The sequence below is a fragment of the Tasmannia lanceolata genome, unplaced genomic scaffold, assembly GCF_043159265.1.
Source record: "Tasmannia lanceolata isolate RefF3 unplaced genomic scaffold, GAP_Taslan_0.1 ptg000023l, whole genome shotgun sequence".
In the NCBI taxonomy this organism is placed as follows: Eukaryota; Viridiplantae; Streptophyta; class Magnoliopsida; order Canellales; family Winteraceae; genus Tasmannia; species Tasmannia lanceolata.
Window position 1 is genome coordinate 27,467,734 of NW_027518700.1, and position 26,591 is coordinate 27,494,324.

The 26,591-nt window shown below is 38.1% G+C and overlaps 1 protein-coding gene across 2 annotated transcripts; it reads right to left on the minus strand.

The window, feature by feature from the left end:
- Positions 1 to 12,433: 12,433 nt before the first annotated feature.
- LOC143856278 (large ribosomal subunit protein eL33w-like) lies at positions 12,434 to 24,930 on the minus strand. Of its 2 annotated transcripts, none has more exons than XR_013238149.1 (5): positions 24,810 to 24,930; positions 24,678 to 24,713; positions 24,353 to 24,581; positions 24,176 to 24,268; positions 12,434 to 12,643 (listed from the first exon to the last, which is right to left on the minus strand). XR_013238149.1 is itself a non-coding variant. In XM_077366456.1 (5 exons), exons 1-4 carry the CDS (start codon positions 24,839 to 24,841, stop codon positions 24,227 to 24,229), a joined length of 339 nt encoding a protein of 112 aa, XP_077222571.1. In that variant the 5' UTR covers positions 24,842 to 24,930; the 3' UTR covers positions 12,434 to 12,643; position 24,226. The 2 variants fall into 2 exon arrangements, 1 of the variants encoding a protein (XP_077222571.1); XM_077366456.1 differs by having other exon boundaries at positions 24,226 to 24,268.
- Between the last annotated feature and the right edge of the window lie 1,661 nt (positions 24,931 to 26,591).

A 26,591-nucleotide genomic window follows, 5' to 3' on the forward strand; every position in this document is an offset into this window, starting at 1 on the left:
AAAGTGAAGCTACACCGCCGGCTTAAAATACAATGGGCCCACATTGTTTTGGTGATCCAAAGAATTCATTTGATTGACCCTCACATAGATAGGGTGTCCACCAAAAATCAGCTCCATCATCCCAACCCTTCAAACTGTTGAGGCAAAAATGGACAAATTTGTGAAGGTTTTTACACGTTCATTTTTGCCTCCACAAATCGTAGGGTTGGGATGATCCTATGGAGCTGATTTTTGGTGGACACCCTATCTATGTGAGGGCCAATCAAATGAATTCTTTGGATCACCAAAACAATGTGGGCCCATTGTATTTGAAGCTGGCGGTGTAGCTAAGTTAGCTACAATAGCTACACCGGCGGTGTAGCTTCACTTTCCTCATATATATATATATATATATATATATATATATATATATATATATATATATATATATATGAAAACGGTTCCTACACATATGTGTAGAGAGTTCTCTACACACTAGCTTAAAATACAGTGGGGGCCCACATTGTTTTGGTGATCCAAGCCATCCATTTTAAAGGCCCTCTCATAGATAGGGTGTCTACAAAAAATCAGATCCATAGGATCATCCCAACCCTACGATTTGTGGAGGTAAAATGGATGTCTTTAAACCTTCACAAATTAGACCATTTTTTGCCTCCACAGTTCGAATGGTTAGGATGATCCTATGGATCTGATTTTTTGTGGACACCCTATCTATGTGAGGGCCTTAAAAATGAATGGTTTGGATCACCCAAATAATGTGGCCCCCACTGTATTTTAAGCTAGTGTGTAGATAACTTATCTACACATATGTGTAGGAATCGATGCTAAGCTAGTGTGTAGAAAACCGTTTTCTCATAATCTGAAATGAACAGGGCTTAAGCTTAGCATCAATTTGCCGAAATTGGAATTGAACTTGTGAAGTTTGTTCCCCGATGCCAAGAAGTCTGTTTGTTGTGCAACACTACAAGTCTGCAACCGATTAAAGAAATAGCTTTTCCTGTTTTTTCTGACAAAAGCCAAGGGCTCACCATGTTTTATTGTATATTTGTAATCTCTAATCTGTATTGACCATTTAACTTGAATCAAATATATTTTCCTATTTTTCTAATGGTAGATGTGCAACCGATTAAAGCAGTCTGTTTCTTTCCTTTCACATAATGCTTTAGTATCAGAAGTACCATTCTTCGAACAACGAACAGGAAAATGAGAAACCATTCTTCTAGAAATTTTTCCTTGTTCTGTTTCGGTTAATTTTGGTTTAATGTTATTATTTATTCTTCTAAAATTTCTTGGTCGATGCTTCATGCTTCATATTTCGTCTCTTGTTTCTATTAAATGTCGTAAGGAGAAACCCCCAAAATTATTGTAGCGAGCAATCTTCACACCCCACAGACTCGAGCCAGACGGTTGCCACCTCAAGGAAGCGAAAGGCGATGAAGCCAAGGTCCGATGTGTGAGATCACTTCACTAGATTTCTTTATGAGGATGGTGAAGATAAGGCTAGGTGTAACTACTGCGAGAGAGTTATGTTGTGATCCGCGAAAAAATGGAACTACTATACTTAAGAATCACATTTTGACATGCAAAATGTTCTCCGCCAATATAAACACAAAGCAGACACAGTTGAATTACCAACCAATCAAGGGTCAAGAGGGGGATGGTAGTAGCACCCTTACTAGTTAGAAGTTTGATCGAGGGGCTACTACAAATGCCTTAGCCCGTATGATCATTGTTGATGAGCTTCCTTTCAAGTTTGTGGAGAATGAAGGGTTTAGGGATTTGATATCAGTTGCATGTCCTCGGTTTCATATTATGTCACGTTCGACAATTACGAGGGATTGCTTTCAATTCTACTTGGATGAGAGGTTGAAGTTAAAAAAAAAAATTTTAAACACTCAACTCAAAGGGTTTGTCTCACCAAAGGCACATAGTCCTCCTTGCAAAGAATTAACTACATGTGTCTCACAGCTCATTACATAGACAAAGATTGGAAATTGCACAAAAAGATTTTAAATTTTTGTCCAATTTCTAGTCACAAAGGTGAGGCTATGGCTATTGGTAAGTCGGTTGAGAAGTGTCTGCTTGATTGTTGATAATGTGTTCACCATTACTGTGGACAATGCAAGTTCGAACGACGTTGCTGTCAGATACTTGAGGAGAAGAATAGTCAACTAGGGGTCTGGTGTTTTACAAGAAAAATATCTTCATATGAGGTGTATTGCACATATAATTAATCTAGTTGTATGTGATGGATTGAAAGAAGTGGAAGTTGTAGTTGACCGTGTTCGGGCTGCGGTCAGATATGGGAGTAGTTCTCCAGCTAAGTTGAAGCTTTTCAAAGAGCATCGATACTGAAAGGATTCAAAGCAAGCATAGGTTATTCTAGATGTTTCTACTAGATGGAACTCGACATACTTGATGTTAAAAGGCAGCTGAAAATTTTGAGAAAGCATTTGGTAGGTTTGACGATTACGATTCTTATTTCAGTAGTGAGCTTGATTCAGGGGATGTCGATAGGATTAGAAAGCCCGATAGTGAAGATTGGAAAAAAGTTAGAAGGATAACGGCCTTGCTTCAAAACTTCTATGACCTCACCATACGGATTTCAGGCTCATTGTATGTTACATCCAACACTTTATTTTCTGAAATTATTGGTTGAATGTCTTTTATGACAGTAGAGTGAGAGTAATGACTTCAAATTGGTGATGATGGCGAGGAGAATGAAAGAGAAATATGACAAGTATTGGGGCGACATTGAAAAGATAAACAAGTTTATTTATATTGTAGTTGTTGTTGAACCTCGTTACAAACTTGATTTTGTGAAGTTTGCTCTTATTGATATGTATGGAGAAGATAAAAGCAATGAGTTGGTGGAAAAGGTGTTAAATTTCACAGTTGAAATGTTTAATGAGTTTAACACTAAGATCACAATCAACACACCTCAAGACAATCAAGTTAACTTGGGAAAATAAAGTTCAAGTGAAAATTTTCAATCATCACAAATGCAAGAACCGAGACAACATGTGAGGAAGATGATGAAAGAAAAGTATAAGAAACACAAGATTGAAACGGGAAGTGGGGATAACAAATCTGAGTTAGATATATATTTAAGTGAAGCTACCAAAAAAGATAATAATAATACTGAGGACATTGATATTTTAGGGTGGTGGAAACTTAACACTCCTAAATTTCCCATTTTGTTACAAAATAGCTTGGAGTGTATTGGTGGTTCCCATCTCTACCATTGCTTCAGAGTCTACATTTAGCATAGAATGCATTTAGGAGTTCTTTGACTCCTAAGATAATGCAAACTCTTATATGTGCTCAAAATTGGCTTCGATCATCGTCAAAGCCACTTAACATCGAAGAAGCATTAGAGGATCTTGAAACTGTTGAAAATGGTAATTTTTTCATTTCCTTTAAATTTCTTGAGTATGTTCTATCCTTTTTTTATATCACTTGGAATTTGATGTTTGTTTATTTGTATTCTTTTTTCAGAATTTTCACATTTTGGAGATGTTTCTCTAAATATTGAGCTTTGAAGAGTGAAAGACTAAGGTTTGAATGTAGATTTACTTGGTTTGGTGGTGGGCCTGGTGGCTATTTTGTTGAATTTGGTTTTCATGTTGGTTTGACGTTTGAGTTATTGTATGATGTACATTGGTTTGACTTTTAGTTTAACTTTTCATGTTGGATTTGGTTCTCATGCTAGTTTGACTTTTGAGTTATTGTATGGCATATGTTGGTTTGACTTTTCATGTTGGATTTGATTTTCATGTTGGTTTGACTTCTGTGTTATTGTATGAAGTATGGACTATCAACTATGGTCTTTTACTTTTAGCAATTAGGATCTAATCAATTATTTCTATTTTTATTTATGTTCAAGTATAATTATTTTCATAGGTCAAGTATGAAAAAAGTATAATTATTTTCATAGGTCAAGTTCTTTTGGTATGTCAAGTTTCAGTTATAAGTTACTAGCCATTAATCCATTATCTTTTCCTTTTCAATGTTTTCATCAGGTTTTAATGGCTAAAAAGTTTTATGTCGTTTTTAAGGTGAGGCATATAGGCATTTTTAATAGTTTGTCATAATGCCAAATGCAAGTTAATGGGTACAGTGGAGCATGCCACATGTCCTTTAAAAGTAGGGAAGAGGCAGAAGAGGCTTTGAATGCGCTCTACAACGCACTGCTGAAGAGTGTCATGCACAAGTAGTAAGAGTTACCCGTGAAGATCTCAAAGAAGATAGCAAATAGGAGATCCACGCTCGTGAGGATCGCCAACCCTCAAAATCTACTTTTCCATGTCTTCTAATGGTTGGCATTATTGTTGTATGTATTGCTATGAAAGTAGCATTTTGAAACTATGTGGCTATGTCTAATTGTCAATGCCTCTGTGGAGCTTCTTTTTGGCCCACTCATTTTGGCATCATTCTTGTGTCATTGTGTATTGCTATGCCTATGCGTCTCATTTTTTGTGATTTTATGTGTCATAGAATGCACCCATGTTCTTGTTTTTCTGTTTTTATTTTCTTTTCATGATCTTGACTTTGTTAAAAGAGAGATTCATGGCACCCACAAAAAAGGAACAAGAATGCACCCATGTTCTTGTTTTTCTGTTTTTATTTTCTTTTCATGATCTTGACTTTGTTAAAAGAGAGATTCATGGCACCCACAAAAAAGGAACAAGAGGATCTGATGTAGAAAGCTAGTTTGGAGTCTCTTCTTTAAGCCTATGTAAGACTCTTTTTCATTATCTTCTTTTGCTTTAGGTAACAAGTTGCCAAGTTCATGTTTTAATTAATTATTCCAACTTTACATTGAGATGAGATCCAAACAATCCAATATCAATGTGTTCGAGATGTTGTAACTTGGAATAACTACGATCTATGGAGATGCCTCCTGTTCTGCACTTCTATTCACCTGTTGCTTACCTGCTTTGCTTCTTCATTACGTATGCTTTGCTTGATTGCTTCTTCAGTTCTTCCTGTTCTATTCGGTTCAATATTCACTATTCAGTTTTGCACTTTTGCTGAATGCCATTGCCCATTGCCATATATTATACATGGTCTAGCTGTTGCATCTGAGTAATGAATCACAATTATTTTTTGAAAGGTAATGAAACACAGTTCACAACGCGACCTAATTGTCGCTGGTGGATTTTCATTTGAAAGGGATCCTATATCGGAGCCTTGCAAGACCCAATTTCCTTTTAATTGAATAATCATAACTGGAATGCAAGTTCCCCCATTAGGATTTTGGCTTGTATTGTGAATTTGAGTGTGGTAGTTCCTAGTGGTGGTTGAAATTCAGTTTTATCAAGGGCTCCAATGAGTAGCAGTATATTGTGCACTCATAGTGGAGTGAAAAGTATTAATCATGATGCTAGTTTAGCGTACCCTAAGAATTAAATTGCCAAAGGGTAGCCATGCAGGCATCCAGCTGCTTGTTAAAATGTGACAGTGAATGTCCGACTCTTCCCACAGTATTTGTTGCGTTGGAAATTGAAAGGGAACAAGTCCTTTTAGTTGCATGCTTTAATTGGATGTGGTTGCTGTCATATGCAACACAGCAACAGCCCATCTTCGAAATGCCTCTGCACAAGAGAACAATCACAGAAGCTCACCTTTTAGGCTAGCAAAGTTCAAATTCGGTTTTAACCGAACTAACCTATCAACCAAACTCATAATTCGGTTTCGGTTAGATTTGGTTCTTATGCATTTCAATTACGGTTTTGGTTATGTGATTTAACTGAGTTAATTTCAGTTCAGTTTCTCCGGCGAGATAGTTCTTCCGTCCTTGAGCCAAGCCCTTCTTGCTCCTCCGTGGTCACAAACATTCGTGGGATAGACAATGGTCCAAGCTAACTGAGGAGTAACAAAGTATGGGGGTAAGGGATTATTTTGGAAAGAGACCGATAAGTCCTCCGGATATTTTCTACTTGGGGAGAAACATAGCCAACGGAAATTGTAGTTGTGGCTATAGAATAGAAAGCATCAAAGACCTATACCAAGACATAAGAGCGGCTGGTTATACGGTGTTCGAAGCTTTGCAATGGCTAGAGATTGACAGGTAATGTTGCAAGAGAAACCTGATCGTACTGGGTAATGGGTGTAGATCACCACCCCCAGAACAAGGCAGAGTAGTCCTCGTGAATATGATTCATGGCCAAGAAATCCTCGCGAATATGATTCAATTGCAGAAAGCAGAGGAAGACCACTTGAGTTCCATCCGAACCGTAGATGGCAAGCGGGTAATCGGGCTAAAAACCACCCAGACAATTGGACATGTTCATCTTGCGAGTATTACAACTTTGGATCGCGTTCTAGATGCCGCAGGTGCTCTAGAAACAGAGAAAATGAGACGGAAAAGGAAGAAAGAGAGGAACCAAGAATGGATAAAGAAGAGTTTTACCCCTTCTGGCTTGGAATCCCAAGGAAAATTTCCAGAAGTAGAGGTGGCTGGCAAAGTAGTGGAAGATCGTAAAAAGGAACTCAAAAGAAGAGACTTGCCAGTGGGCTATTAAAGAATGGCACCTACCATTACTTCCAAAACCACTTCATTAATAACCAGGAGGTGTTATTTAGATTTGATTCAGAACAAGAACAACAAGCACTGAGGATACTACGAAAAGGGGGGGAGAAGCCCTGGGACCTAATTTATCCTCCTTTTCCTCTTGGAACCCAACGACACATTCAGGAGCCAAAACGGTATGCCTCAAATTCTACGATATCCCTCTCCACGCTTGGTCATTATCAACGATTGAAGCATTGGGGAAGCTGTTTGGGCATGTGACTAAGGTGCAACTATCAAACAACCATGACTATTGTGTGGCTTTTGCCTAGGTGAAAATCCTTACATAACACTGGAAATTGATACCACCTTTTGTAAGATTAAAAGTGGATAACAAATTCTTCCTAGTTCAGGTAAAATGTATGCCGAAGGCAGAAACGGAGGAAATTTCCTCTCAATCATCAGAACAATTGGGAATCAAGATCACTAGCCTTCTTCCTCCAGGCTCAGCTCAGGAGGGGAAAAAGTTCGAGAGGCAAGAACTGTTGGTCCAAAATTCAAATTTTAAAATTTCACCACACCACTGGGTGGCAGAGACCTCACTAGCTGGATCTCTTAGGCCAAGGATAGAGACTATCAAGCAGGTAGCATTAAATGCCAAATCCCCTGCAAATCCTGATCAGGAGATCCGTCTCTGTGGAGGCTTCAATCGAGCTCTGACGTCAAACGTTGCCTCCAATCATAAGGGAGGTAAGGATCAGAGGCTAGGAATAGCCTCAAAAAAGGTAAGTTTTGGCTTTAAAAAGACCTTACGCAATCGAGGCTCCAGGACCCATGTAGAGAAATGCCACATCAAGAGAGGTGAAAAAATACGGAAATATCGTGAACACAGAGTTTCAGAGAAAACCAAAATTTCGAAACCCTCCTAGAGAAGGTTGGAGAGTCGGACACCAATCCCACAGAAATCGATGGAGGAGAAGCTCTCCAGACAGAAAAAAACAAAAAAAAGAAACAGTTTGTATCAAACATTATCAAAATGATTGATGAATATGAGCAATCAGGAACTGCATGGCTCTCTGATGATGAAGGAAGAAGTAAACGGTACAAAGAAAAGGAACACCAAAAAAGAAATCGGGTCAAAGGTATGGTAGGCTTCATGATGGGTCCCCATCGAGAAGCAAAATCGCAAGAGAATTCAAGAAATACCAATTATCAAAACTAAGGCCGAAAGTAATGCCCTTTGTCGAGGAACCTTCATTATGCCAGATTCAGGCAGATATAGACTGTTCCCTTCCACTCATTGAATTGCACGGGAAGGAATTAAAGGATGGCCTGGAGTCAAATCAGGCAGGAGATAGGGAAAGGAAAAGGAGATGACACTGCTGGTCGAGGAATCTAAGACAGGGAGAGATTCAACGGAAGTGGAGCTGGGAAGGAGATCTAAAACCTTTTTTGAGAACAGGGAGCAACTTTTAGAAGATAGAGGGTCGGAAATTCCTAGGGATGAATCTTCAGAAGAGGAAAGAGGAAATTCAACCGATTCGGAGGAAAGAATATCCTCGGAGGTGTTTGAGAAAATGTCTAAACTGGGAGATCAAATGGATAGGGCTAGCAATTTCACCCGTGAAAACGGGGATCCGCCCCGTCCCACGCGAGGCAGGGATTCCCCGACTTGGAGCGGGGACGGGGGCTTAAAAATTCCCCGAAGCAGGGACAAGGCGGGGATGGTGATGGGCCCGCCCCGCCCCGCCCCGTCCCTTTTTAATATGCAAGCCATTATCAATATCCCCTTATTTTAGTAAGTTTTTAGTATTTTTGTGTTAACGGGAAATATTTCTTTTAGGCTAGTGATATTGGCACTACCATATTTTGATAAGTGCACAAACACGGCTTGCCTTTTTCTTTTGTATGGGCGCTAAAAAGCTTTTTGTGGTGAGGATTTTTTGTACGGGACGGGGATGGGGACGGGACGGGGGATGGGGATTAGATATTCTCCGCCATCCCCGAAGCGGGGAAGGGGAATTTTCCTTCCGGCAGGGACGGGGACAGGGAATGCAACATACAGCCCTGCCCTGTTCCCAGCCCTACAAATGGAAATAGGTTTTCGAGAAAACATCGAAGAAACAAAGAAAATGTTCCCAGACATAGAAAAAATGGACTCCATACTCAAAAAAGGAAAAACCCCGGGTATAGGTAGAAGAGAACTTAAGGCTCTCAAAAATTAGAAGAATTTTTGGGATCCTTTGACTCATATCAGTAGAACATTTTGGCCTGTCTACTGTTTGTTTTTTGGAATGATTAGAGGAAGTCGGTTTTGGGCAAAAAAAAATTCAATCCCAGTGACATAAAGGTCCTGTATTCCATGGGAAGCTCTTACGCTGTCTTCTAGCCTAGTGTTTTGAAAATTGTAAAGGCAAGTTATTGGTTCAATTCAATGAGTAAGGGATTAATTTCTTCGAAGGAGAACGTTCCTCGGCTCATACTATGTACATTTAGGGGGACTACTGGTCCCCCTTGTAATTTTGCTAGTATGAATACAATTGTCATTTAAAAAAAAAAACAATTAATTCGGTTCGGTTATAACTGAATGAACAGCCCTAAGCCCAATGGTTCAACCTTGTCCAATTCTCATCTTATTTTGATGATTCCAAACACAAGAGATTGTTAATGTGTTAAGTGTTTTGTAGATCTTGTGCTAAATGGTGAAAACTAATGATATTGGACCTAAGGCAAGAAGCAATTCATTGGATTATCATTCAAATGGAAAGCACCTTAGAAGATCCAAGAATGATGGAAGACTTGAAGTGTTGAAAGCTCATTGAAGACTTAGAACATTTCAAGTTTATTTTTTAGAATTTGCAAGTCCATCTCACTTGGGGTTAATAGAGGAACTCAAAACACACCTTATTAGTTCCTAAATAGGTTGTATAAGCCATGGACAAAATGCATAAAAAGATCAAGCAATATGGAAAATAAATGGACAAACAGACTTTCGGGTAGAGCTCGGGTGCAGCTCTGCCCTAAGGTCTACAGATGTTGGGGCAGATTTCTGCCCTAAGGTCTATCCAGGAATAGAGTGCAATTTGTCTCTGGCAGACATTCGGGCAGATATCTGCCCAAACGTCCGCCACGATGAAACTAGTCGTTATGGCTTGCAACGGGTGGTTGTTTTTTTTTTTTTTTTTTTTTTTGAAATGGTAACAGGTGGTTGTTTTTTATGCTTAAAAATTACAAAAATGCCCCCGAACTGTCATATTTCATCTTGGCCTATAAATACAATTTCTAAACACTTATTTTACACACTTCTAAGACTCCTAAGCATAAATTGAACACTCTTAAGTTGTGAAACCTATTTGTGCGTCTAGTGATGAAAAGTGAGACTTTGACATAGGCTTTCAGTGTATATCTTTTCTATTCCATTGATGTAACCATTTGAAGGGATTTTTGCTTCTTTCTTTCAACATTGTAAAAGGGCGAGTGTGGAGACGCGTATCCATCTCCAAGGCGAGTGTAGGAGACGCAGAGCCCTCTCCAGATCGAGCGTAAGACGCGGAGCTATCTTGGTTGTAATTGGGATTGATCCTCACCATTAAGGGGAAAGGTTTAGTGAAGCCATCAAGAATTCCTTGGAGGAGTGGAGTAGGCCTTAGTGTGGATCCTTTAACCAAACCACTTGAAAAATCTCCAGTGCACTCTTTTCTCATCTCTTTACCTTAATTTGTGTGCTTGATGTTGTTAGCTTTCATTGTGCATTGAATGTTTTATTTTGTTCTTGTTTTTAATTTGTAATTAACAAGGGCAAAAAAAACGAAAACCTAATTCACCCCCCTCATGTATTGCCATCTAGGGCCTAACATTGTATTTCAAGCTTATTGAGGTACAGATGCTTCTGAGGCGGAGGTTCGAGCAGCTCACCAGGGCATTAAAAGTCCGGATTGAACTTCCTTGGATCAAGTGACTGTGAAGGGAGACTCCTTCAATGTCATCTGTTGGCTTCAAGGTTCTCTGCCCCACTTGGAGATTCGAGTAGTTCTTTGATGAGATTCAGGATATTGTAGGAGATTCTTCAATGTCTTTCATCCATATCTGCGGGTCTGCCAATTCCGTGGCGGAGAGGTTAGCGAGGGCGGAAGTTCATAAGTCGGGTCTCAAGATGTCTGACTATCTTCCCTCTTGAGCTTTTTCTCTTTCTTTTATGTTATATTGATATGTATGACTCTCCTGTATTTTTCTTGGTTTGACCACCTCGTCCTTCCTTCATTAATGAAAATTTGCCACCATTCGAAAAAAAAAGATGGATGATAATTACCTAGAATCACTCCAGCTTCCATACTTTGCACTTAGATTTCGAAGGCTTCACACCTATGAAGAAGAGAAGGTCACACACCAACTCAAGTAAAATAATATTCATTCATAAATAAAGTTTCCAGTTGTTCACTATCGCATTGAGAGCGATGAGTAGTCTCTCTCTCTCTCTCTCTCTCTCTCTCTCTCTCTCTCTCTCTCTCTCCTTTTTTTAAAATTGACTTTTATTACCCAGGTATAATTACAAGCAGGGGGACAAGCAGTCCCCAACGATAGCAGGATTGAGATCAGCTATGGATACATCCAGTGAACTACATGAGTTGAGAGCAAGGTCTATTTATCCCTAACGACCTCGGACTCTGCTGGTACGAAAACTGAAATGGAATCCAATAATACTCCTCCTTTAGCCAGTCCATCTGCCACTTCATTGGCTGATTTTCTTCTATGCTGAATTTCCGGGTGAATTACACGTACTAAGTCCTTAATCTCCGCTATGTAATTTTAGAGTTCCCAAGGTCCGTCGGACTTGTCCGTTGCCCATACAATTTTGTTTGCCGTTGCTTGCGGAATACCATTTGAGTCGAAATAAGAGTGCTCGTATTTCAATTTCATTTGCATCGCAATTTCCAACCGGTACTGAGTATGACATTAGTAGTTTTCCACTGCCCTACTTGAAGAACATGCCGACGGGCTTCTCCGATGCTCTCTTTTTGCCTCTTTCAAACTTTTGGGTTGAGGTGTTGCGTTTATTGGATAAAATCATTTTAGTACCCTCAAAACCCCTTTCTTGACTATTTAGACCTTTAGGTTTTCACCTTTACCCCTTAGTAGTGATCTAGATAGTTTTTCACCCTAAATAAGACCTTTGGGCCCTATATTTATTGATTTAAATTTCTGGACAGCAAGAATAATAGATCCATTTTGTTCAGTTTTGTGAACCCTTTCGTGTCTTGTTAATGCTATGGGACTTCTGTATTCAATTACTATTTGATTTAGCATCTTCTAGCATTGATTTCTATCTTTTAGGGCTAACTTTAAATGGATTTTCTTGGCTGAAATTAACTGCTTCTGTTTACTTATTTATTTGGGCATGGCACGGCTATTGAAACTTGAAATATTAATCCGCATGAGCTCCATCTAGATCTTGGTTGTTGTCGTGAACCCTCCCGTGCTTTGCATCATCACATAATATAGAAACCTTATGCTCATGCTCTTTCTAGAAAAAAATTGTTCGAAGTAATTGCAATGGAATTATTGAGATACTCAACGGAAAGACAGATTGTCTGAATTCTAATGTGTCTGTGTTGCCATTTTTGCACGGTGAAGCTATATCTACAAATAGTAACATGTAAGACTCTGGGAGACTAAATTGATGGACGGAGCAGATCATTCACATAGAAATTAATAAATTTTAAAGCCACAAATAAAAATTTATTACACAACGTAGGCATGAAAATTGAAAAGAAATAAGTTCAATATAGTATGAAGAATATCATTAGGCTAATGCTATATTGAACTATAGAATCATCAAGTGTAACAAAGGTCCATTAAAAACATGTACTATAAATCAATCAAATGAGGCACCAAATATGAAGCTTACCAAACAAAAAGGTGGAACGGAATCCATAATAACTAGTAAGAATCATTATAATAAATGTTCCATTTCCATTCTATCAATAGAAAAGCAGCAGTGCAAAATAGAAAATTAGTTTCTCTGCAATAGTATAAAAGACCTTTTAACCATGAAGCAAAACAAAAATGCAAAATCCAAAACCCTCTTAACTCGCTAAAGCTTAGCTTGTCCGCTTCTACATGTACCGCCCACTGCAAAAACAAACATGAGACGTGAGAAACAAGAAAAACAAGAAACTAAATTCAGACATATTGCCATTAAAGAAACTCAGTCAAAACACATGTTTACTAAATCTGGTCCAACATATGAATTGAACACATCCACGCCATCAATTGGATGGAAGCATTGTCCAAGTGGCTAGAACTCCAGGACATGAGCCATCCAGATGTTGTCCAGCCCATAGTTACCGGAAACTTCCTAGTTGGATGGGAAGTTTCTTTCGGAAACTAAGTTCATCTCGTTTCCCAAATTTAGGAGAAGCGTGCTTCCCACAATGTGTTTCCCACAATCTTACTCCTGGAGTTTCCTTTTAATTAAGAACACACTTCCTATTTAGGTGATTATTTTGTTCTAAAACAGAGTTCTCCTTTTGAAAATGAGTAAGGAGCGTATTTAAAAAATGGATGCTATTTACAGCTTAAATACCCATCTTAAGTTTCAGATGAAGCTTTTGTGAATCTTTTTCCAAAATCTTAAAATTAAATCTACATGAATACATGTGAAACTATAAATCCCTAAAATTTCTAATCCCTAACCTAATATAATCCTACTCTTTCTATATTGTTTCTATACTCTTTCTATACGCTATTTGTTCGCTCCCAAATATGATTATTAAATGCCTCACGTTGACAAAAATTATGCTTCCGTTTATTTCCTCTTTACGTTCTTTAGAGTTTTTCGCTTCTTGCTTTCTCTTTTTTAAAGCCCTCACTTCCTTCTTCCACTTCCCACTCTGGCAACTATGATCTAACCAGTGATGGGTCCCAATTGAGACATGTGCCACATGTACAGCTAGGGAATGCACACTAGAAAAATAAGCTATCGATGACAATAAAGAAGTTTGCACATTATATACAGGGATCTGACATCCCGGCACCCTCGTTTCAGTTTCAATAATCATGCTGCTCTTTGAATTTCACTTTTCCAATTAGGGCCCGTTTGGATGCTGAGAAGATTTTGATTTGGGTTTCTCACATTTGCAGCCCATTTTGCATTGTAATTTGGATCCAAATCAAATTCTTGGATTTCCAATTCAGCAACTCACAGTGAAAAAAATCAGATTTCCAAATATGTGTGCAAAATAAGTAATTGGAAATCCATAGATCTGGTAGTTTCCTTCACCCTCATTGCTCCTCAAACTCTCCCCTCCAGTAGGAAGTACCCCCTTCCCTGTCTGCCTCTCTCAACATGAGTTGACGGATCTATTCAATTGGTATTCAAAACTCAAATCCAAATCCAAATACAAAATATGAGGTATCCAAACGGGCCCTTAGTGGTTAAATGTTGCTTATAATTCCCAAAAAAGCTAAGTGAGGAATGACATTATTAACACAACTGCAGATACCATTTCCCTATGCATGAATCATAAACTCGAGAAACAGTCTTCTGATGGACATGCAAATTTTGTCCCTGATATCGGTTCCATAATAGAAAAAACCTTAGTTATAAATTTCGTTTCGATAAATTTCGTTACATTTCAGTTGAAACTTTTCAATCGAGGGAAAAGAATAGTAAAAAAATATGAGAAAAATCCCAAAAAATCAGAAATTGATAGAAAGAGATCTGCACACATGTTTACAAGTAAATGAATCAAAATATGTAAAACAAAAGGCATTTTTATTACTAAACACGAAATTTTCTGGCACAAGTGCAAGTGATACATAGAAAAGCATTAAAAAGGAAATACATAAAATCATCTCTCTCAAGTCACATGTCTGAAGAGCATCATTCATAACCCGGATGATCATACTCAATGTCTTCGTCGTCGTCGTCGTCGCCGCCGCCACCAGTAGGAACATCTTCTTCAAAAGGTATGTCATCGTCGTTGGCTCCATCCATAGTAGGTGGTTCAAGATTGTCCCAACCAATATCTTCCGACGTGAACTAACATCTTCATTTTTCGCAACCCAATCCATCATAACATCCAGATGATCTATACTCAAAGGGTCACTATTGGTGGAAGATTTCCTCATTAAGTCCCCGAAAACTTTCATATTAGTGTTTAAGTTTAAACATGACTTAAAGTTTAAAGTTATGAGGTGAGAGTTGATAACATTAAATTAAGTTGTATACCTTTGTCGAAACTTGAGGTTGTAATAGACAAACACCAGGTAATTCAATCTCCGGTGCTCCAACCTGTTTCTCTTTGCGGAATGGATGTGTTCGAAGGTGCTCCAGTTCCTTTCACATCCAGTCGCACTACATGTGTGACTAAGGATTCTAATGGCAAAGCTCTATAATTCCTCCATGTCAACTCCGAACGGATTCCACCATGCAACACTGTAAAGTAACCTTAGCCAAGCATTTATTTGTTGAGAAACTGAAAGTTGAAATGAAATAAACTAAACAAACAAATCAAATATACATGGTCCCAAGCTTTATTCCAAACATACCGGTAGCCTCTCGATAAGTCTCAATTTGATTGTTGATGAGGTCATGTGTAGCTTCATCAGGTACTAATCGAATAACGCATTCCAACAAGCCTTTGGTGACTTCACTATGCTTGGAGAAGGTTGGAGTAAAAAAGATAGTAAGGTTAAGAAAGTATCCTGCTGCATGGAGGGAATTGTGGAGTTGTCTATCCCATCTTTAGCCGATAACCCTCCAGATGGACATATAATCTGATTTTTTCTTCAATCACTCCTTGATGTTCTCTTTGGCCCTATCCATAGCCTCATATAGGTAACCTATCGCCGGTTTGTCCTGCCGATCTACCAAACGTAGCACTCTTACTAAAGGCTCGTTGACGTTTAAAATATACTTGCAAATGTCCCAAAAAGATTTGTCCAACACAGTACTAACTACCTCTTTACTCAACGAGTGTTGGACAAACCTACTAGTACTATACTCGTCAAACACGAACATTTGTTGAAGTACTTTCCGATTCAAAACCAAACTCTGTATACTTATGAAATTTGTAGCAAATCTAGTCCAAGCAGGATGACACAATACCCTCCCACCTGTGAAATTCATGCTCATCAAATTCAAGAGGACTCTGTTGTTGTAAATAAACTTTTTAATCGTTCGCGCTCTCTCAATTGTACGTGTTATGTGAGGAAATACACCCGGGTTGCTCAAGTGCTCTAAGATTAGATCTAAGCAATGAGCTGCACACGGAGTCCAAAAGAATGTATCATATTTTGCTTCTGATCTTTTTCCGACAGCTTTATAACTTGGCTCACTGTCAGTTACAAACTGTACTACATTTTTTGGATTAACTTCTGCGACAATCCCATCAAAAATATTGAATAATTCATTAGCATTCTTCCCTATGCCAGATCCATCAACGGATTTTAGGAATATTACTTCTTTAGGGCAGTACACCAAAAAGTTGATTAGGGAACTTTGTTTGGTGTCTGTCCATCCATCGGCCATAATGCTACTGCCAGTGGATCTCCATGACATCTTAATATCCTCCAAGTAGCTACTTACTTCATCCACGGTATTCTTTAAAATGGTCCCCCTTAAATCATGATAAGCAGATGCCTTATAACCCGAACCCACGGCATTTACAGCATCGAACATAGGATGCTAGAAAGGTGAATTGGCAACATTGAAAGGGAGGTTGGCATCATAGCAAAGCATGCCACCCACCATGTTTGCCAAATCTATAGTTTATTTGGTTGCCAAAGCACTTTTAATGCTTGGCTGGGCTCCGGAGGTTGTTCGTGGTGTAAAACATTCCTGATCCCCCCTGTGATTCCCTTCTTCTTCCTCTTTGTACCACTTGGTTCTACAACAACTTCATTTCCCTTTCGCCGAATCATTGTTCTAGTGTCTGTCTTCCTCATATGGGTTACCTAGTTGAGGCTATGGATAAGGCCAAAGAGAACATCAAGGAGAGGTTGAAGAAAAAATCAGATTATATGCCCATCTGGAGGGTTACCGACCAAAAATGGGATAGACAACTCCACAGTCCCCTCCATACAACAGGATATTTTTTTAACCATGTTCTCTTTTTTACTCTGACCTTCTCTAAGTATAATGAAGTCACCAAAAGCTTGTTGAAATACATCACTCAATTAGTACTTGATGAAGCTACACAGGACTTCATCAGCAATCAAATTGAGACTTATCGAGAGGCTACCTATATGTTTGGAATAAAGCTTGCAATCCACAACCGTTCGAAGTTGGGACCAGGTATAATTGATTTGCTGGTTTAATTAAGTTTATTTCATTTTAACTTTCAGTTTCTCATCAAATAAATGCTTGGCTATTAGTTACTTTACAGTTGCATGGTGGAATAAGTTCGGAGGTGACGTGGAAGAATTACAGAGCTTTGCCATCAGAATCCTTTGTTAGATCTGTAGTGCGACTGAATGTGAAAGGAATTAGAGCACCTTCGATCACATGCGCTCCGCAAAGAGAAACATGTTGGAGCAACAGAGATTGAATGACCTGGTGTTTGTCCATTACAACCTCAAGTTTCGGCAAAGGTATACAACTTAATTTAATGTTTTCAACTCACCTCATAATTTTAAACTTAAGTTATAACTTAAACATTAATATTAATGTTTTCAGGGACTTGATGAGGAAATCTTCCACCACTAGCGACCCTTTGAGTATATAGATCATCTGGATGTTATAATTGATTCGGTTGCGGAAGATGAATATGTTAGTTTCACGCCGGAAGATATTGGTTGGGAAAATCTTGAAGCGCCTACCATAGTTGTAGCCAACGACGATGACATGCCTTTGAAGAAGATGTTCCTCCTACTTGTGGTGGCGGTGACAACGAAGACGACATTGAGTATGATCATCCGGGTTATGAATAATGCTCCTGAGACATGTGACTTGAGAGAGATGATATCATTTATTTACTTTTTTTATGCTATTCTATGTATCACTTGCACTTGTGGAAGAAAATTTTGTGTTTAAGTAATAAAAATGCCTTTTGTTTTACGTATTTTAATTCATTTATTTCTATTTTATCTCTTTCTATCAATTTCTGATTTTTAGGATTTTTCTCGTTCTTTTTACTATTTTTCCTTCGACCAAAAAGTTTCGAACGAAATTGACCAAAATGGAACGAAATTTACCGAAATTTACAACTGACATCAAAGATTTCATATCTGATACTAATAAGCCCAATTTACCATTTTTTAAAGAAAAACAGTAAACCAAAATTTACAACTGCCATCAACGATTTCACCGAAATTTACAACTACCATCAACGATTTCACATCAAAGATTTCACATCTTTATTTCTTCTTTCTTTCAAGAAGAAAGATAGACAAGTAACGAAAAAATATAAGATGGAATGAAAAAAAACATACAAGAGAATAGAAATTTGAAGCATTCCCTGACTCATTTTATTTCAATACAATAGCATCAAGAAAAGCTGAAGAAATCTAGCTGACTAGCTGGTCTTCAAAACTCAAATTTATGGCTTCTTAATCACTCCATCCACAATATAAGATCAAAACCCTATCTAATCTCCTGAACTGATATTCCTAAAACCATATGTTAAAACCCCTATCTATCACGAGATAACCATTGCAAGTAGCAAGAATCAATGACCATAAATATTCAATCAACCACCAATGAACGGTCCAAATAAAAATTTCGAACATTTTCATGTCCTATTTTCTTATAAGCACCCAAACACAAATATGATTATTACATGCCTCATGTTGACTTTCAAGTATGCTTCCCCTTATTTCCTCCTTACGTTCTTTAGAGTTCTTCACTTGCTTTTTCTCTTTTTTAAAGCCCTCACTTCTTCCACCTCCCGCACTCACTTTCCCACTCTGGCAACTATGATTTAGCTAGTGATGGGTCCAATTGAGACATAAGCCACATCTACAACTAGGGACTGCACACTAGAAAATAAGTTATTGGTGACAATAAAGAAGTTTGCATATTATATACAGGGACTGACATCCCGGCACCCTCGTTTCAGCTTCAATAATCGCGCTGCTCTTTGAATTTCGCTTTTCCAATTAGTGGTTAAATGTTGCTTATAATTCCCGAAAATGCTAAGTGAGGAATGACATTATTAAAACAAGTGCAGATACCATTTCCCTATATGCATGAATTAGAAACTCGAGAAACAGTCTTATGATGGAAATGCAAATTTTGTCCCTGATATCGATTCCATAATAGAAAAAACATTACTTGTAAATTTTCTTTTGGTGGCCATTTCATTTTGGCCACCGAAACTGAAATTTCGTTCCATTTCGATCAATTTCGATCCAGACTTTTCGGTCGAAGGAAAAAAATAGTAAAAAATATGAGAAAATTCCCAAAAAATCAGAAATTCATAAAAAGGGATAAAAAAACAAGTAAATGAATCAAAATATGTAAAACAAAAGGCATTTTTATTACTTAAACATGAAATTTTCTTACAATAAATAGAAAAGCATAAAAAAGGAAATACATGATATCATCTCTCAAGTCACATGTCTCAAGGGCATCATTCATAACCCGGATGATCATATTCAATATCGTCGTCGCCGCCGCCACCACCAATAGTAGGAGGAACGTCTTCAAAAAATATGTCATCCTTGTTGGCCCCAACTATAGTAGGTGCTACAAAAAATTTCCAACCAATATCATCCGGCGTGAAACTAAGATCTTCAGCTTCAGCAACCCAATCCATCATAACATCCAGATGATCTATGCTCAAAGGGTCGCGCTAGTAGTGGAAGATTTCCTCATCAAGTCCCTAAAAACATTCATTTTAATGTTTAAGTTTAAACTGAACTTAAAGTTTAAAGTTTTGAGGTGAGAGTTGAAAACATAACTTAAGTTGAAAACATAACTTGAGGTTGTAATGAACAAACCCCGGGTCATTCAATCTTTGGTGCTCCAACCTGTGTCTCTTTGTGGAGTGCAAGTGTTCGAAGATGCTCTAGTTCCTTTCACATCCAGTCGCACTGACTGAGGATTTTGATAGCAAAGCTCTGAAATTCCTCCACGTCACCTCCAAACTGATTCCACCATGCAACTGTAAAGTAACTAATAGCAAAGCATTTATTTGTTGAGAAACTGAAAGTTAAAATGAAATAAACTTAATTAAACCAACAAATCAAATATACCTGGTCCCAACTTCGATCGGTTGTGGATTGCAAGCTTTATTCTAAACATACATGTAGTCTCTTTATAAGTCTCAATTTGATTGCTGATGAGGTTCTGTGTAGCTTCATCAAGTACCAATCGAGTGATGCATTCCAACAAGCGTTTGATGACTTCACTATGCCTGGAGAAGGTTGGAGTAAAAAAGAGAGTGAGGTTAAGAAAGTATCCTACTGCATAGAGGAGACTGTCGATTTGTCTACCACATCTTTGGTCGATAACCCTCCAGATGGGCATATAATCTGTTTTTTTCTTCAACCTCTCCTTGATGTTCTCTTCGGCCCTATCCATGGCCTCATATAAGTAACCCATCGCCGGTTTCTCCTGCTGATCTACCAAATGTAGCAGCCTTACTAAAAGCTCGCTAATGTTTAAAATGTACTTGCAATTGTCCCAAAAAGATTTGTCCAACACAGTACTACCTACCTCTTCATTCAATGAGTGTTGGACAAACCTATTAGTACTATACTCGCCAGACACGAACATTTGTTGAAGTGCTTTCCGATTTAACACTAGACTTTGTATGCTTATGAAATTTGTAGCAAATCTGATCCAAGAGGCCTCTGTTGGACAACACTAGTCACAATTCCCTCCCACCTGTGAACTTCTTTCTCATCAAATTCAAGAGGCATCTGTGGTTGTAGATAAACTTTATAATCGTTCAAGCCCTCTTAATTGTGCTTGCTATGTGAAGAAATACGCTCGGTTTGCTCAAGTGCTCCAAGATTAGATCTAAGCAATGGGATGCACAAGGCATCCAAAAGAATGTACCATATTTTGCTTCTAATCGTGTCCCGGCAGCTTTATAACTTGGCTCACAGTCAGTTACAAACTGCACTACATTTTATGGATTAACTTCTGCGACAATCCGATCAAAGATATTGAATATGGATTAACTTCTGCGACAATCCGATCAAAGATATTGAATAATTTATTGGCATTCTTTACTATGCCAGATGCATCAACGGATTTTAGGAATATTACTCATTTAGGGCAATACACCAAAAAGTTGATTAGAGAATGTTATTTGGTGTCTGTCCATCCATCAGCCATAATGCTATAGCCAGTGGGTCTCCATGACATCTTAATCTCCTCCAAGTAGCTGCTCACTTCATCCACTGTATTCTTTAAAATGGTCCCCCTTAAATCATGATAATTAGGTGCCTTATAACCCGAACTCACGCCATTCATAGCATTCAAAATAGGTTGCCAAAAAGGAGAATTGGCAACATTGAAATGGAGGTTGGCATCATAGCAAAGCATGTCAGCTGCCATGTTTGCCCTATCTATGGTTTATTTTGATGCCAAAGAACTTTTAATGCTTGGCTGGGCTCCGGGGGTTGTTCGTGGGGCAAAAAAAATCCCGATACCACTTGTGATTCCCTTCTTCTTCCTCTTTATACCACTTTGTTCTACAACAACTTCCTTTCTCTTTCGCCGAGTCATTGTTCCAGTGTCAATGTCTTCCTCCACGTCAAAGAAGAAGAAGGGAATCACAGAGGGGATCAGAATTTTTTTTGAACCACGAACAACCCCCAGAGTCCAGCCAAGCATTAAAGTGCTTTGGCAACGAAATAAATCATAGATAGGGCAAACATGGCGGCTAGCATCCTTTGCTATGATGTCAACCTCCATTTCAATGTTACCAATTCTCCTTTTTGGCAACCTATTTTCAATGCTATGAATGGCGTGAGTTCGGGTTATAAGGCACCTACTTATCATGATTTAAGGGGGACCATTTTAAAGAATACAATGGATGAAGTGAGCAGCTACTTGGAGGAGATTAAGATGTCATGGAGACCCACTGGCTATAGCATTATGGCCGATGGATGGACAGACACCAAATAACATTCCCTAATCAACTTTTTGGTGTATTGCCCTAAATGATTAATATTCCTAAAATCCGTTGATGCATCTGGCATAGTGAAGAATGCTGATGAATTATTCAATATCTTTGATGGGATTATCGCAGAAGTTAATCAAAAAAATGCAGTGCAGTTTGTAACTGATAGTGAGCCAAGTTACAAAGCTGCCTGAAAAAACTTAGAAGCAAAAGATGATACATTCTTGTGGACTCCGTGTGCAGCCCATTGCTTAGATTTAATCTTGGAGCACTTGAGCAATCCAAGTGTATTTCCTCACATAGCAAGCACAATTGAAAGGGCTTGAACAATTACAAAGTTTATCTACAACCACAGAAACCTCTTGAATTTGATGAGGAAGAAGTTCACAGGTGGGAGGGAATTGTTTCGTCCTGCTTGGATCAGATTTGCTACAAATTTCATAAACATATAAAGTCGGGTGTTGAATCGGAAAGCACTTCAACAAATGTTCGTGCCTGACGAGTATAGTACTAGTAGGTTTGCCCAAAACTCATTGAATAAAGAGGTAGTTAGTACTGTGTTGTACAAATCTTTTTGAAACAATAGCATGTAAATTTTAAAAGTCAGCAAGCCTTTAGTAAAAGTGATATATTTGGTAGATCGACAAGACAAACCGACGATAGGTTACCTATATAAGTCTATGGAGAGTGCCAAAGAGAGCATCAAGGAAAGATTTTAGAAAAAATCAGATTATATGCCCATCTGGAGGATTATCGACCAAAGATAAGATAGACAACTCCACAGTCCCCTCCATCCAATAGGATACTTTCTTAACCCTACTCTTTTTTATTCCAACCTTCTCCAAGCATAGTGAAATCACTGAGGCTTGTTAGAATGTGTCACTCGATTATTACCTGATGAAGCTACATAGAACCTCATCAGCAATCAAATTGAGATTTACCGAGAGGCTACCAGTATGTTTGGAATAAAGCTTGCAATCCGCGACCGATCGAAGTTAGGATTAGGTATATTTGATTTGTTGGTTTAATTAAGTTTATTTCATTTTAACTTTCAATTTCTCAACAAATAAATGATTGGTTATTAGTTACTTTACGGTTTCATGGTGGAATCAGTCCGGAGGTGGCATGGAGGAATTACAGAGTTTTACCATCAGAATCCTCAGTCAAACCTATAGTACGACTAGATGTGAAAGGAACTGGTGCACCTTCGAACACATCCACTCCGCAAAGAGAAATAGGTTGAATGACCTAGTGTTTGCTCATTAAAACCTCAAGTTCTGACAAAGGTATACGACTTAATTTAATGTGTTCAACTCTCACCTCATAACTTTAAACTTTAAATATTAATCTTAATGTTTTCAGGGACTTGATGAGGAAATCTACCACCACTAGCGACCCTTTGAGTATAGGTCATCTGGATGTTATGGTGGATTGGGTTGCGGAAGATGAAGATGTCAGTTTCACGTCAGAAGATATTGGTTAGGAAAATCTTTAAGCATCTACTATGGTTGGGGCCAACGACGATGACAAACCTTTTGAAGAAGATGTTCCTCCTACTGGTGGTGGTGGTGGTGGTGGTGGTGGTGGTGGCGGCGGCGGCGGCGACGACGAAAACATTAAGTATGATCATCCGGGTTATGAATTAAGACATGTGACTTGAGAGAGATGATCATGTATTTCCTTTTTTTACGTTTTTTTATATATCACTCAGACTTGTGCAAGAAAATTTCGTGTTTTACATATTTTGATTCATTTTCTTGTTTTTATCTCTTTCTATCAATTTCTGATTTTTTAGGACTTTTCTCATATTTTTTACTATTTTTTCCTTTGAACGAAATTGACCGAAATGGAACGAAATTTACCGAACCGAAACGAAATTTACAACTCACATCACAGATTCCACATCTGATACTAATAACTTAATAAGCCCAATCTACCATTTTTTAAGAAAACAGTATAGTAATTTTCTCTTCTGGGAGAAAAAGGAGAAATACATGTTTAACATTTCCGTAAATCTTCCCAAGCAAACCATAATAATTACAATCAAGAAGAAATAAAGATGAGATAGACAAGTAACGAATAAGATGGAATGAAAAAAACATACAAGAGAATAGAAATTTCAAGCATTCCCTGACTCATTTTATTTCAATACATTAGCGTCAAGAAAAGCTGAAGAAATCTAGCTGACTAGCTGGTCTTCAAAACTCAGATTTATGGCTTCCTAATCACTCCATCCACATTATAAGATCAAAAACCTACATAATCTCTAGAACTGATATTCTCTAAAGCCATATGTTAAAACCTCTATCTATTACGAGATAACCATTGCAAGTAACAAGAATCAGTAGCCATATATATTCAATCAACCACATTGAAATCGAATGAACAGTCAAATGCAGACTCAAGAAAACAAAACAGTCCAAATAAAAAAATTCAAAACTTTTCATGTCCTATTTTCTTAGAAGCACTCAAACACAATAACAGCATGAAACAGAAATGAACCTATAGAAGACTTAGTTAATATGACAATTGACAACAAAATCACTAATAAGAGAACATCAACAAAATAAAATAACAAGAATACCTCATATTTTTTTGAAATGGCTTTTTTTCTTTGTTAAAAAACAAGAATACCTCATATGTTGCTTGGGTACATGAAAACCCTAACCTTCGCCCCCTGCACAAACCCAACAAAAAAACCATAAAAGCAGAAACACAAATAAAATGAAATGAGACAATCTAAAATCTCAAAAGGAATTACCATGGACTTGGGGGGCAAATTCGACTTGAACTTCGATCGGATGACGCCGCTGTTCCCGTGCGGCCTCGTTACCTTTCCCCAGATGGTACGATAGTGGGTCCCATTCTTCTTCACCTTCGCCTTGTAGATATACGCCATTCGCTTTCCGCAGTACCAGGCAACTTCCTCCTTTGTGTTCACTCCCTCGATCTGGATTAAGGACGTGTTTGGATACTGGTTTGATTTTGACCTAATACCTCAAAAACATAGAAAACAAATCAAGAAAAGAAACATGAGAGAACTTAACAAAATCACAGGTTGAGGGTTTAGTCGGGAGAAATCTTACCTCTTATAACCGAGAACTGTTCCGCGGACGTATAATCTGCAGAAAGGAGGAGGAAAAGATGAGACAGGCTGAGAATACAGAAGAAGAAATGGATGAAAACAAGGGATTAGAGACATGGGAGAGATTTCAGACCTGACTCGCTCTCCTTGCCGCCCCTTCACCATTTCCGCTGCTTTTGGGTGGAAGAGAAGAGAAACCTAGAAAACTTCAAAAACCCTAATAAGTAAGTTCTATACTTCTATTTAAAGGGATCTTGTTTAATCGGGAGAAGGGTTCAACGGGCCTGATTGCCACATAGACCGTAGGGGGCTGTTCGATGTAAAAAAAGGGGGTGAATTTATCATTTCCCAAACTATTTTCTTACAAACAAAGGTTGCTGTTATTGGCACTACCATGTTTTGATATTTGCACAAAATCTCCTTGTCATTTTGTTCTTAATTTGCTTATGAGAGTTCTTTGGAAAGGGAAGTGATACATCTGCCCCTTTTAATTACTCAGGACAGCCACATCTAGTGTATCTACGAGATCTACTTTATGGGAGAAGGGATCAACAGGCCCGATTAGGCGATTACTACGTACATGAGGCTGGGACACGTACATGAGGCTGTCCCATGGAAAAAAGGGGGGCAAATTTATCATTTCCCAAAACTATATTCTTATAAATTATAAACAAAGGTTGTTACCACGTCTTTTCCTTCTTAATTTGTTTATGAGAGTTCTTTGGAATGCGAAGTCATATATATATCTGCCCCTTTTCATTACTTGGGCTAGAGACCTCTAGTGTATCCACGACTGAAGAGGGGCTGATGTACTTTTATGAGAGGGGTTCAACGGGCCCGGTTACCATGTACGCTGCAGGTGGCTGTCCCATGTAAAAAAAGGGGTGAATTTATCATTTGCCATCTACAGAAATGTCCCTTCTGTTAAGGTCGCTGATACTTCCACTACCATGTTTTTATAATTGCACTAGGTCACCTTGTCTTTTATTGTTTAACCAGCTGTCAATGGTTATTACAATTTCCAATGAACTCTCATAAGCAAATTAAGAAGGAAAAGACAAGGTGAGTTTGTGCAAATATCAAAACATGGTAGTGCCAATATCAGCAGCCATTGTTTATAAGAAAATAATTTTTGATATGACTTAATGATATGGGAATCGCATGATCAGGACTGTCCATGTAGTGGTACAAGATTTTTTTACAATGATAGGCAATCCTAACCATCCGATTGGTGACCTTTATAAACAGATTCTTAAAAAATGGTAGACAATCCAAATGGAAGACAAAAGGACTGTTTAGACGCTGAAATTGTACATAGTTATATTGCTTTTCTATGTAAAATTAGTTTTCCTACTTTCGTTAATTAGTTTTACATGAATTATCTTTTTCCCCATATTTGAAAATTTTCTCTGTTTTCTAACCCTAAAGGGGTGTTCTGATCTATGGAAAATAATATAGCATGGTAAAATAATTCTATGGTTGAATAGGTTTGCAGCGTTCCTTAAAATAGGGAAATGTATCCATGGCAAATAAGTTTACCAAATGCAGATAATAAGTTCTCTAGATTTTTCCCATTTTCTCTCATTTTTCTTTATTCAGCAGCCTTTATTTCTTCCCAGGCTTACAATCGTAGCCCCTTGTATGTTATAACACTAATGATAATCCCATATTGTAAGTTAGGGAATGTCTCTGTTTCACTGACTACAGAGAAGTGACAACACTGAGATCCTTCGATCTACCCTGTAACCTTGAAATAGAGGCATTCCTCCCGGGTTTTTATTTTTTGTGTTCTATTTATAACTTACGATTGTAAGTTTTAACACCAGATTTTTAGCTACGAGACTTACTAACAGTGCTAAAACTTACAATCATAAGTCAGCACCAGTACCTCAATTTCATTAAAACAATCAAAATG

What these genes read in the sequence shown, in the direction of transcription:
- LOC143856278 (XM_077366456.1), bottom strand. Translation starts at nt 24,841, where the DNA reads ATGGTGAAGGGGCGGCAAGGAGAGCGAGTCAG. An exon ending in CGGCAAGGAGAGCGAGTCAG is followed by an intron (nt 24,714 to 24,809) that starts GTCTGAAATCTC and finishes TCCTTTCTGCAG; the next exon opens with ATTATACGTCCGCGGAACAG. An exon ending in ATTTGCCCCCCAAGTCCATG is followed by an intron (nt 24,269 to 24,352) that starts GTAATTCCTTTT and finishes GGGTTTGTGCAG; the next exon opens with GGGGCGAAGGTTAGGGTTTT.